Here is a 14,370-nt window from a genome sequence, read left to right on the forward strand (position 1 = left end):
GGAAAGCATTTTTCATTTCTTTTTAGGTGATATATGAATGTGCTACACCAAACATTGTTTAGGAGAAATAGTGCTGACTAAGAAGCAACTCTTCTGTCTTTAAAATAGGACCTGCAGTTAATTTTTATGTACATTAAAATGTATTTTTTTAAACTTATTGTATATACTTGTAGATAAGCCAAGAATTTTAGGTGCCAAAATACATCCCAAAAGATGGTTTTGGCATATCCACAGATAGGCTTACTTGCTAGTTATTTTTATATGTGTATGTATGTATGTATGTATGTATGTGTATGTCTATCTGTCTGTCTATCTATCTCTCTATATAGTAAAGGTACCCATATATCCCTACATACTTGTGGATAAGCCCATCTGTGAATAAGCAGACCCTCCAATTTTTAACCAAACTACCATGAAAAATATATCAATTTATCTGTGGGTGGTTCATTTTTCATGATATTTTTGTTAAAAATTCAAGGGTTAGTTTATTGATTATGTATTGATTATGTATTATTTAGGTATACAGGTAGCCCTCGACTTACAACAGTTCATTTAATGACCATTCAAAGTTACAACGGCATTGAAAAAAGTGACTTAAGACCATTGCAGCAGATCCAAGGTCAGTGATCAAAATTCAGACCCTTGGCAACTGACTCATATTTGTGATGATTGCAGTTTTCCAGGGTCATGGGATCACCTTTTGAGACCTTCTGACAAGCAAAGTCAATGGAAAATCCCGATTCATTTAACAACTGTGTCACTAACTTAACAACTGAAGTGATTCACTTAACAACTATGGCAAGAAAGGTCATAAAATGGGGCAAAATCCACTTAACAAATGGAAACAGAACGCTTAACGCTTAGCAACAGAAATGTTGAGCTCAATTGTGGTCATAAGTCTAGGGCTACGTGTAGTGAGTCCTCAACTCACATTCATTTATTCAGAATGTCAAGGTTCCGACTGACGAACCCAATCAAGTCAGTACTCCAAGACAATCAGATTTCTCTAAGAATTGCTTTCATGCATGCCGAAATGATCTGATCGTCTCAGAGCGCTGACTTGGTTGGGTTCATCAGTCAAAACCTTGACACAGAAATCGTTTCAAAAGCACTGGCGAAAAAATGGACATATGGCCAGTTCTGGCCATTGTGGCACCTCTGTCGTTGCAGTCCAGGCACTTGAGTGTGTAGCTTGTGATTATGACATTGCAGGGAGCCATGGTCAGATGATCATTTGCGACCTTCCTGTCAGCTTCTCACAACCAAAGTCAATGAGAAGCCAGCAGGAAATATTGCAAGTTGCTCTGGTAAGTCCCACCACTTTATTGAATGCCATGGCTGCATATGGCCTGCGCTGGCCTTTCCAGAGCCTCCTTGACTTGCACATGGCCTGCACCAGCCTTCCCAATGCCTGCCCACCCTCCTGGCAGCAGCATCCCTGTGGTTCTTACCTGGCACTCCCAACTCTTCCCATATTTTGGGGTTACAATAGCAATCAGAACTGCCAGGATTGGTGTCAGTAAGCAATGCAATCACATGGCATTGTGCTTTACAATTGCATTGCTGACCAGTGATAATCCTGATTCCAATTGGAGTGACTACCTGTGTATATCAGGGTAGGTCATATGTCAGCTATCCTGGTGTTGGTTGTTTAGAATCGTATATACCATAAGCAGGACTACTTGTTTAATAGCTAATAGAAAGCCACTATAATGCTTTCAACATTCTTATAATATGTGCATAGCCTAGAACTCTCACAACTTCCATACACATTTCAGTAACTTCCGGATCAAAAATAATACACACTTCACTGGATGAGTCAAGTCAATGGTCTGAAAATTTTTAATTTGAATTACTCCTTATATCAGAAGATTAGATTTGATGCCTAATGACCTAATCCAGTGCCACGATTTTATGAATTGTATGAATCTGTGACTATTGAACATGGTTCAACATTCTATATCTCACAAGAGACCATGACAGTTCAATTCCCTGATTCCTGATCAGGGAAGTATTCCCTGCATGGAAGAATTCATTGTACTCTAGACAGTTCCCTTCCTCCCTTTTTCATGCTGTTATTTCAATCTTTGGTCAAGATAATGCTCTTAGGTTCTTCTTTTGGGGTTGTTCTTATTAGCTGTTTATATAAAGCATAGACTTGCATTGCATTTGGATCCAACGAGTGTTCACAAATGCTTTGGCTGTACTTCAGGATGAGGGATATGGAATTAAATAAAAACATAATGGTCTTTAAAGAAAGATTCAAAGATAGTAGATATTATCAGATTTTAGAACGGCAAACCTGAGAATAAAAAGACATACTGATGGCCCTCAACTTAATGACCATCTGTTTAGTGACTGATATTACAGTGGAACTTTAAAAAAATGACTTATGACCGTTTTTTCACACAACTGTTGCAGCATCCCAAGGTCATGTGATCACCTTTTATGACCACCTGACAAACAAAGTCAGTGGGGAAGCCAGATTCACTTAACAACCATGTTACTAATTTTATTGCAGTGATTCGCTTAACAATTGTGGCAAGATATGTTGTAAAATGGGGCGATTGCTTAGCAAAAGAAATTTTGGGCTCAATTGTGGTCGTAAATCAAGGACTAGCCGTAAAAGAAAATTGGGGGGGGAAACTATTTTAGAGCAAAAAAGTAAGGCAACAGAAGATATATGGCCAAACTGGGAATATGAAGCCATGCAGAAAGTAACTCTTTTTTTCCCCCAGTGGCAAATGCAAGAAGCTTGACCCTGACTGGGGATGCATTTCGCACCATAAACCCCATTCTGATTCAGATCAGAGGACTATGCTCTCCATTTATTCAGTTACAAATTCATTTCTTGTGTTTTAGAAAGTAAAACAGCAAAGAGAGCAGGGATAAAATGCTACCGGTTCGGGCCGGTTCATCCGAACCAGTAGTAAAAAATGCTACTGGTTCGCCAAACCGGTAGTAAAAAAAGTTTTTTAAAAAGTTCCAAAGATCAACTGAGCGATGCACAATCGTCAGAACTTTTTTTTTTTAACTTGTTAAAGCATTTTTAACTACTGGTTCTGGAGAACCAGTAGTAAAAAAATGCTTAAAAAGTTTTTTAAAAAAAGTTCCGACGATCGCGCATCGCTCAGCTGATCTTCGGAACTTTTTTTTTTTAACTTTTTAAGCATTTTTTACTACCAGTTCTCCAGAACCGGTAGTAAAAAATGCTTTAAAAAGGTAAAAAACAAAGGTTCCGACAATCACAGCTGTGGCATGCAAGCTTGGAAATCTTTTTAAAAAACTTTTTAAAAGCATTTTTTACTACCAGTTCTTCGGAACCGATAGTTAAAAATGCTTTTAAAAAGGTTCCCAAGCTCACACGCCACAGCTGATTCCCTCCCCCCGTCTACTTACCTTCCTAAGCCTCCTTTTGGTGTGTACTGTGCATGCGCGCATAGGACACATTTGGTGCACACTGCACATGCACATGCTTGGCATGCAGCGTGCATGCGCAGCCAGTGAACCGGTGGCAAACCGGTTCAGATTTCACCACTGAAAGAGAGACAGTAGAGAACACAATGAAGAGTTTAGAAAGAAATGAAAAGGATGCTGTATTCTGTTTCCCCACAAACAGGAAACTACTATTTGAATTTAAAAGAAGTTTCACATACCGTGTTTGAAGGCGCCATGTATACCAAAATGAAAAATGAATTGCTAACTGAGCTTATTAGACATGGAGTTGATTGTTCAAATATTGAAGAGAGATAATTTGGATCCGCTCCAGTCTGGCTTCAGACCTGGGTACAGCACGGAAACTGCATTGGTCGCGTTGGTGGATGACCTCTGGAGGGCTCGGGATAGGGGTTACTCCTCTATCCTGGTCCTGTTAGATCTCTCAGCGGCTTTTGATACCATCGACCATGGTATCATGTTGCGCCGGCTGGAGGGACTGGGAGTGGGGGGCACCGTTTTGCAGTGGTTCTCCTCCTATCTCTCCGACTGGTTGCAATCTGTGTTGACGGGGGCAGCGGTCGACCCCAAGGCACCTTGTTTGTGGGGTGCCACAAGGTTCGGTCCTCTCACCCCTCCTGTTCAACATTTATGTGAAGCCGCTGGGTGAGATCATCCGTGGTTTTGGGGTGGAGTTCCATCAGTACTCTGATGATACTCAGCTGTACATCTCCACCCCAGACCATCCCAACGATGCCTTGGAAGTGATGTCCCAGTGCCTGGAGGCTGTGTGGGTCTGGATTGGGAGAAACAGGCTTCGACTCAATCCTTCCAAGACCGAGTGGCTGTGGCTGCCGGCGTCCTAGTATAGCCAGCCGGCACCATCGCTGGTTATTGGGGGTGAATCATTGGCCCCCAGGGAAAGGGCCCGCAACTTGGGCGTCCTCCTGGATGCACGGCTGTCTTTAGAAGAGCATATGACAGCCGTGGCCAGGGGGGCTTTTTATCAGGTTCACCTGATACGCCAGTTGTGCCCATTTCTGGATCAGGACTCCCTATGCACAGTCACTCAAGCACTCGTCACTTCTTGTCTGGACTATTGTAACGCTCTCTACATGGGGCTCCCCTTGGGGTACACCCGGAGGCTCCAACTGGTGCAGAATGCGGCCGCGCGGGGGATTATGGTAGTGACGGGGCGTTCCCATGTGACTCCTCTCCTGCGCGAGCTGCATTGGCTTCCAGTGGACTTCCGGGTGCGCTTCAAGGTGTTGGTGATCACCTTTAAAGTGCTCCATGGCTTAGGGCCGGGGTACTTACGGGACCGCCTTCTGCCACCAATAGCCTCCCACCGGCCAGTTCGCTCCCACAGAGAGGGCCTCCTCAGGGTGCCGTCGGCCAGACAATGTCAGCTGGCGACCCCCAGGGGGAGAGCCTTCTCTGTGGTGGCACCTACCCTCTGGAGCAATCTACCCCCAGAGATACGAGTGATCCCCAACCTCCGGACTTTTCGTCGGGCCGTAAAAACCTATTTTTTTCAGTTAGCCGGGCTGTCCTGATTTTATGGTTGGTTTTAAAATTTGATATGGATTTTAATTGAAATGTTTTAAATTACGGGCCAAATTTATTTAATTATTTTAAATCTATTTTAACTTTTGTGTATAAATGTTTTATCTTGGCTGTTCACCGCCCTGAGTCCGAAAGGAGAAGGGCGGTATAGAAATTTGAAAAATAAATAAATAAATAAATAAATAATCAGTTGAATGCTTGTTCATTCTTTGCAGATTACTCAGGGCGAACTCCAGAAGTCATGCGCTAAGCCTCTAGTAGAGAAAGCTACAGATAATTGCCAGCATATCTGCCAATGCAGACCACCTCCATTACCACCACCGCCACCTCCACCGCCACCACCAAGGTTGCTTGGGGTTTCACGTAAGTAGAGGTTACCACTGTTTCTTTTTATATTCAGAAAAGCCTAGGAGCATCTGAAAGATTATTAAATACTGATTGGAAAGAAGGCAATATTTATTTAATGGGTAGGTAGTAATATTTTTCTAATGCAGAATGGGAAAATAGTCATGGCTCAGACAAATGTTGATTGTTTAAGGCTGTTTCCTTAAACATGCAAGTTAACATGCAAATCCTTGAATAATGCCATATGGCAAGAATGCTATGCAACGAGGGTGCCATGATCTAGTATGTAGATAAGTTTATAATTTCCCCAATTTACATTCTGTCAAACTTAATGTTACGCATAGCTTTGTGTGTGAATGCATCTGCCTTCATCTCCTGGAGGAAATAGATTATCTAAACCCTTTCAAGTCAAATTTCAGCCCTGGATGACTTGTATTTACATTATCAGCATGTGAATGATGCCCAGGTATATATCATGATATATCACAAGTCTAAAAGTGGCCAAGATTGGAGAACCCTGGTATAGAGTACAACTTCTCAAATAGTGATGGAAGTATCAAAGTCCCCTTATATAATCTTTCTACTTTAAGAGCCCCACTTGATATTAGTTGGACGTGATTGAAAATGCTAGTTCTCATGTTTCAAGAGTCTGGATATCCACAGGACCAAAATCTCCCTGTGGTTTTTCTCCATGTGGTAGGATTAGAAAGAGTAGGCTGTCTCTGGTTCTCTTCTCTTAGGCATTGTCATCTCCAGGGGCCATGGAATAATACAGCTTTTTCAATTTTAATCACCTCGTGGAACAGAATAGTTCCCAAGATAGACAAACTCCCATTAACATATGGCTTCTTAAGAGAGCCCTGGAGTGGAACTATTATATGTAACTTTTTTTTGTTTGCATGCTTGCTTGATGCTTAATTTTCCTCACTGCTGAAGGTTTTATAATTACATGCTGTTTATTCTGATATTTATCTTTGATACTGTAAGAGGGGAATGGAAGTTGCTCAGAGTCCTTCTATGGCAAGGCTGTCAAACTCCTGGCCCGCGGGCCGGATGCATCATGTGGCCACACCCATGCCTGGTTTAGCAAAGGGGGGGGGAAAGTCCCGATATGTCACGTGACACTGCCATGACAGCATAAGTTTGACACCCCTATTCTATGGTAAAGGAGAATAATAAGGAAAGTATTTGGGAATTTCTATCCAAGTCTTATGGTATGAGACGACTCATTAATCTTAGTTTTGTGTAAATAGTTTTATCTTCCTAGGTTAATTCTAAATTAATAGCTAATGTAATATGCAGTTACGTATTAGCCTCAGGAACGCTGAATAGGTATTTTAAAAACAAGCAAAAAGGCCCATTTTATTCCAGGAAACCTCTGGAATGGTTCAGATGATTGTCATTCACGTTTGGGAGAGTTTTTAAAATATGTGGCTAATTCAGCCCTTTCTTCAATACTTTTTTTTTTTTTTGCCTGCCTCTGGGGCTCATTTAGTCTCTTGCAAGACCCTGGATCTCTGCCCCATGTCTAAATGTAATGATATCATTACTTATTTTCAGCTTGAGACATAATTTGCTCCTTTTGCTAGTTTAGCCAGTAAAAGTATATTCTGATAGTATACCATGATATCATCTATATATTAATTACTACAAAGTCATTGAATTTTAGAAGGGTTTGTTTCAACTTCAAATTTTTAAGAATTGTGTGAGAGCATAAGAGAGAATTCTACAGCCAGGATCCCACAGAAAAATGCCTTTCCTTTCCCAGATCTTAACTGACATGCAGAATTATATTGGAGACAGCAATATTTTACTGTGGGATTCCAATAAACATCTTATTTAAAATATTGGTTACGTATTTTTTCTTATCTACAAGATAATCAGTTGTCATAATTGAAAAATCTAAATATTTAAATTATACACAGATATAAAATAAAAAGTGTTTGAAGTCTTTAGAAACCTGAGTTTCTAGCTTGCTCGTTCCAATAGTCACTGTACAGGTGAATAGATGTACATAATTCTAATACCAAAATAACAACATTGAGAATTCAGTGGGAGACAATCTTATCCTCCCAGGATAATATTTTATTTGTTCCACTCAAAGTGGCTATGCTTCAACAAAAAGGGTTCCAAAGGGAGACTGCAGTGCAAAACAACTAAACCAAAATTTATTTGCATATGTAATTGGATGGTGTTCCAACACAGATGAAAGTGGGAATTATCTTTCCTGCTATGGAAAATGGTTGTCCTCTTTTTGGTGTCAGATTAACATGGTAAGAAAGGAAATATTATTGTCAACGATTGCTGCATTTGCTTCTGCATACAATTGTCACAGGTATAGAACTGTGTCTTATGTTTACAAAATACCACAGTACATATTTGTGTTTTATGTCAGAGGAAGCAACATTAATATAATTTCAGGCATCTAAAACATTGACTTTTTCTCACAGTTATTTCTTATTAGAATTTGTTTTGCTGAATTCAAATGCACTGCCTCCCTCAATTTCTCAATTAAACTGTAAAGCAATTTTCTTCTTGCATCCTTTGTTATCTTCTTCTGTTTTGGGGCAAGTTTGCATCCAGTGATCCCCATTTCCTTTATTATTCCTTTTAAATAACTTTAAAAGTTATTTAACTTTTCTCTGGGCTAGTAAATATATTTTCTGAACACAGAAGATTTTCTTATTTTCTTCTGTATATAATTACCCCTGTGCATAGGTAGTGTGGTATTTCAAAGAAAGGTTTGAGATGCCACTGTCAGTGTACATCTCTCATTCCTTTCCTGATAAACGTTTTTCAGACTTTGAATTATCAGACTGTATGGACAAAGACTTTGATCTGGATAAATAAAACCTATTTTGCCTTTAACAAGGAACAGGAATGGCAATTAGACCCAAACATTCCAGTTAGCTTAATTTCAGCTGTATCATTATCTGCCAGGCTGGGAATGATGATGAAGGAGGATTCTTCTACCAATTTGTTAAGAGATTCTGGCTCAGGTATAAGTCTTGAAGCCAATCCAGTAAGATCTGGCAGAGTTTAAATGTGATTTAAAACAGGTGCAAGAAAAAAGTCTCACTATGAAGAATGAATGCCCAGGAAACAATTATACAACTCAATCATAATATTCTTGTGTTACAAAATACAGATGATTGTAAAGGACCATAAAAAGAAATTAAATAAATACTTTGATAACCCAGCCAAAGGGACAAATTTAGTGATTGTTTGGAATGCTAGTAAAGCAGTTAAGAGAGACTATTTTATACAATATAATTGTCTAGAGAAGAAGAAATCCCAGGAAAAGATGCAAAAGATCTTGGATGAAATTAGAAACAAAGAAATTCAATTTCAAAAGACACCTATGGACTCTAAAAATGTACATCAGATTAAATTGTTACATCAACAATTGTCTGTGTTAACAGTTCCAGAAATAGAAACTAAATTGAATTAAGTGAAACAAATATATTTTGAATTTGCAATTAAACCAGGAAGGCGGCTGGCATATAAATAAAGAAAGGAAAGAGAAAAGAAAATGATTGAGAAAATTCATGAAGGTGACAATGTAATAAAGACAATGATCTTATTTAAAAAATCCTTTTACAACTTTTACTCTAATCTATACAAGAAACAGGAACTCAACATGCATAAAATAGACGAATATCTGCAAAGACAACACTTACCTACACTTTCACAAGCTCAGAGACAACTTATAAACTATCTAGTAACTACTTTCAAAATATCAAAAAATTAAAAAAATGAAACCAGGTAAAGATCCAGGTCCAGGTGGCCTTACAAGGCAATATTATAAATGCTTTGAGGATTAACTTCTTCAGCCACTAAAGGATATAATGAATGGAGTATTACAGGGAGCAAAGATGCTTCAGAACTGGCAAGAAGCTAATCTTGCATTATTACCAAAGAAAGGGGCAAGATGTCAAGATAAAAACCATAGATTAATGTCATTATTAAATAATGAATATAAACTTTTTGCTGCAATTTTGGCAGAGGGATTGAAAAAGGTTTTACAGACATACATTCATGAAGATTAATCTTCCTTTTTATCAAAAAACAGGCAAGAGACAATGTGAGAACTGTTTTGAACATTATTGAATGCTTACAATATAATGAGAAACAGGCAGCTTTAATATTTTTGGATGCAGAGAAGGCCCTTGACAATTTAAATTGGGTTTTTGTGTTTAAAGATTTGGAAGATAAGGATTTGGAGAGAAATTTATTCACGGGTCAAAGCAAGCAAAGATGATTATTAATGGAGATTTAACTAAACCATGTGAAATTCAAAAGGATATGAGACAAGGATGCCCCTTATCTCCTCTGCCATTTATATGGTGTTGGAAGTTTTGAATAGGGATATTAGGCAAGATGAAAAAATAACAGGTATAAATATAAAAAAGGAAGTTTAGATAAATTGAGAGCATTTGCTGATGATTTAGTTCCGTTTTTGTAAGACTCCCCAAAACTAATATAGAATATTTGATGAAGAAACTAAATGAGTGGAGTTTTAGTGGACTTTAAAATAAATAAGTAAACAGTGTTAAAATTCTTTCAACAAGAAAATGATCAGAATTAGTTTCAATATTATTATTGTACAATTCCTTCCTCCTATCACAACAGATAAGATTTTACGTATATTTTGCCAGGAATCAGTAAAGTTATATTAGAAATGGGGTTCTAACTAAAGTGAAATATCAAATTATCCTGATTTTACTAAACAAATTTCAGAAAAACCAGAAACAAAGGCTCAAAGTCTTGGCAGATGAATACATCATGCATTTTCCAGTCACATTTTGTGTTAATAATAAATATCAGATTCACAGATTTGACCGTGTTTATTTTATTTATTTAATTTATATAGCTGTCCCTTTCAACAAAAGTGACTCTGGGCAATGTACAATAAAGCTAAAACAATGAATAAATATATGCAAACCCCTATCAGTATTAATTATAGAGACATTGAAAAAAAAGTATAAAAACAAAACAAAGGAGGAAATAACAGATGGAGGGATGTTAATATTTATTTAACTAATTTATATAACTGCCGATCTCACCAAAACCAACTCTGAGCTTTTATCCTATCTTTAAAATCTGTTGGTGAACGAGTCTGATTGTGTTTCATTCCGTGGAATTTGCTGTGGGAGATGTTTGACTTTGCCTGCGGTTCTGTAGTAAAAGCCTCCATTTAAAAGTCTCTACATCTGGATTTTTTTTTCCCCTGTACTCTTTTTTGTTTATATTTTGGTTATCCTCAAGGCAGAGAGTCTGGGCATCCTGCCAGCTCTACCATTTATTTTTAACACAGTGCATTTTTTCCAAGTAGTAATGTTTGAAACTGTCTTGTAATTTTCAGTATAAGAAGAGAGATGAAACCAATATGCCTTCCTTTTTGAGAAATTGTCAAGATCTTTGATATTTTTTTCTTCCTTTTACTTATATATACTTTCTTTCTCTTTTTTTTAGGATTCTTTTTTGTCTCTTTAATACATTTAAGAAAACTATAGAAAAGTCCTGGGTTTTGACCTTTACCTAGAGTCTAAATTTGGTTACAACTTGCATATTATCTGCACACTTCTCTTTTGGACATTGGGAAATTCAAAAGCAGCTTGTGGTTTCAACTTCAGCTTAAAGGAGCTACCAGTGGTTATTTTAAATATACTGTAAGAATACTTTTTTTAAAGTATTTTTTTTCCTTTGGTGCAAAAGCGTGTGCGCGTGCCCACACCCATAATGCAATGCCGCCCACGCACGCCCTGCCCCATGCGCATGCATGCACAATCCCCCCACACTCCCCACCCCCCGCGTATGCGCACGACTCCACCATACCCTGTTTTGGGCCTAGCAGGCCTCCCTGAAGCCTACAGAGTTCAGAGACTGCCTGTTTCCAGACTTGTGATAGGCCCGTTTTTCGCCCTCCACAGGCTCCGGAGGCTCCAGTGGCTTTCCTGGAGCCTCCACGAGGGCAAAAACGGTCTTCCCCGGCCCTCTGGAGGCTTCCGCGTGAGCCCTGTACTTACCTGGCATCCAAAACGGGCCGTGTGGAGGCTCCTGGGGGGGCGGGGCGGCATGGGCATGCGTGTGCGTCTCCCACATATGTGGCAAAGACCCAAAAATCAGCTGGCCAGCACGAGGCACATACGCATATGCGGTGAAGCTGATCTAGGGTGATAGCTGGTGTGCCCTCAGAAATGGCTTCGCGTGCCACCTGCCATAGGTTCACCATCACAGCAGTGGTGGGTTGCTCCCGGTTCACACTGGTTCTATAGAATCGGTTCTATAAAACCAGCAGGAGGCTCCGCCCACCGACCCCAATGTCATCAAAATGCTTCTGTGCTTCCGTAGAAGAGTGTGCGTGTGGCCCCATTGCAAACCGGTAGTAAAGGTAAGTAGAACCCACCCCTGCATCACAGGTATATGCAATAACATCTATAGAACTTAACAAGTTAAACAAAATTACTAATGTGTAAATGGAGACAAAGCAATAACTTAATTCTGGGATGCCTTTTCTGTATAATATTTTCATTCTCAATAGCACAATGAATTCTGCAAAGGCCTGTTACGGTTTTTTGGTTAATTAATGAGGTCCAAAAGGAATTAGATCATTGGCTAGGATTCTTCGTTTATAAACTATAATTGAACTATTTTTTCCTGTTTACGTTTTTTTCTGAAGGAATTCATCTTTGTCTTTAGAATTTAGAATTCAAAGTCTTCAGTTGAAGAAGTGCCAATGTTTTTTTAAAAAGGCCTTTGGCAACTGTTCCAGTACAAAGCGTACTGTTTGGTGTGCTTACCCTGAAATTTGTGCAGATGATCTAAAAGAAAGCTTAACTTGTCAACCATCCGAAAAGGCCCATTTTATAAAGGCCCAAGAGTAGTAACTTTGATGGATGAAGGGTTGACCTAATTCAGTTCAACTCAATTCAATTCAATGCTATTTAGTTTATTTGATTTAGGCGCCACTCATCTTCAAACTGATTTAAGCAGCTCATAATAAAACAAAGCAAGATTTAAAAATGCAGTAGAGATAAAAAGAACGTAAGATGGGGAATAGTTTTAGCAGCTGGTGTAGTTTGTGAACCAGGTGCAAATATTACAACTCACCTTGCTTCCTTGGGATTTTTGCAAAATATTCTTCCTTTTGCCAGCTCTCTTCTTGGGTTCCAGTATCATCAGCCCTATATCATTTCAGACAAATAGTTGTTCAACATCATCTTAAAAACTTCCAGTGTTGGAACATTCACAACTTCTGGAAGCAAGTTGTTCCACTGATTAATTGTTCTAACTGCCAGGAAATTTCTCCTTAGGTTCCTTCTCTCCTTGATTAGTTTCCATCCATAAAGAAGTCTAATATGGCTGACTCCCTAGTTCCCTTCTCTACTTTTTGGGAGATGAAAGTTGTCTGTTAGGTTTTTCAGGAACCTGTCTGATCCTCCATTTGGTGGAGAATTTGTCTCCCAGTTGATGTTGGGATAGCTAAAAAGTCCTCAGTTGCTATTATGATGCGCTTCCTATGTACCTTAGTTAACTGACTAGCAAAAGTTCATCTATTTCCTCTTATTTGGTTGGATGGCCTATAGTATACCCTATGGCACTGTCATTTTCCCCCTTTTATATTGACCCAAATGCATTCAAGATGGTTTTCATCATTGTTCTGCTCTATTTCTGTAGAAATGTAGTTATTTCTTGTATATAGTGCAACTCCACCTCTTCTTAAATCCCTCTAGCTGTATATTCCATTTGTGGGTTTCATCCCACCTAATTTCCATAAAGAAAAGACAACAACAGTTACAATTTTATATATACTTACCTAATGTAAATATTATTCAAGTATGCATATATTTCTAATACATTTGTGATATTATCTTTTTAGCATACTGTATTCTGTATAAATAAGTCCCATTTTTCATTATACTTGTCTATACAAACTTTCATTCAATTTCCAATCTTCCCTTTCTAGTGGTGGAGAGAATGGTTGCACAGCCCCTTCAGAGAACATTGTATGAAGCACATTATCTAGCCTCCTTTCAGTGGGGGTTCAGACCTGGGTTTGGGACTGAAACAGCACTGATTGCACTCATGGATAACCTCTGGCAGGAGTGGCATCCATCCTGGCTCTTCTTGCCCTTTCAGCGGTGTTTGATGCCATTGATCATGGTATCCTTCTGGGCCAGTTTTGGGAATTGGGTGTATGTAGTACTGTATTGTGCTGATTTTCCTCCTTTCTCCAGGCCGGTTCCAGTTGATGTTGATAGAGGGAGAGAGGTCCAGTCCCAGGCCCTTACTGTGTATGATGCCTCAGGGTTTTAGTTCTCTCTCCTCTTCTATTAATATTTACATGAAGCCACTGAGTGAGGTGATTTGTTGGTTTGTGGGAGAGATATCATCAGTATGTAGATGACACCCAGCTTTATACCTGTACTCCAGGCCTCTTAAGTGAGGCTTAGTTGCAGAATAGAGTTGGGAGGTATCTTGGAGGTTTTCTAATCCAACCCCTGCTCAAGCAGGAGACCCTATGCCATTTCAGACAAGTGGCTGTCTAGTCTGTTCTTAAAAAGCTCCAGTGATGAAGCACCCACAATCTCTGAAGACAAGCTGTTCCACTGGTTAATTGTCCTTCCTCACACTTAGGACTTTTCTCCTTAACTCCAGGTTGCTTCTCTTCTTGATTAGTTTCCATCCATTGTTTCTTGTGTTCCCTTCTGATGCTATGGAAAATAAGTAGACCCCCTCTTCTTTGTGGCAGCCCCTCAAATACTGAAACACTGCTATCATGTCACCCCAGTACTTCTTTTCTCTGTAGTAGCCATATCCAATTTCTGCAACCATTCTTCATATGTTTTAGTCTCCAAACCCTTAATCATCTTAGTTTATTTATTGATTGATTGATTTGATTTGATTTGTATACCGCCCTTCTCCAGCAGGACTCAGGGTGGTGAACAGCCGAGATAAAACAGAGCATACAAAATTTAAAAAACAATTTAAAAGATAATTAAATAATTTCGGCCCACAATT

At 39.0% G+C, this 14,370-nt stretch overlaps 1 protein-coding gene across 1 annotated transcript in view; it reads left to right on the forward strand.

The window, feature by feature from the left end:
- The window catches only part of PRIMA1 (proline rich membrane anchor 1), a 64,692-nt gene that overhangs the window by 19,238 nt on the left and 31,084 nt on the right, over positions 1 to 14,370 (forward strand). Inside the window, exon 3 of the mRNA XM_034418385.3 lies at positions 5,217 to 5,364. Within this exon, the coding sequence (XP_034274276.1) occupies positions 5,217 to 5,364 (148 nt within the window). The remainder of the gene's footprint in view (positions 1 to 5,216; positions 5,365 to 14,370) is intronic.

The sequence above is a fragment of the Pantherophis guttatus genome, chromosome 1 (genome assembly GCF_059756535.1).
Source record: "Pantherophis guttatus breed Tessera chromosome 1, ASM5975653v1, whole genome shotgun sequence".
Taxonomy (NCBI): domain Eukaryota; kingdom Metazoa; phylum Chordata; class Lepidosauria; order Squamata; family Colubridae; genus Pantherophis; species Pantherophis guttatus.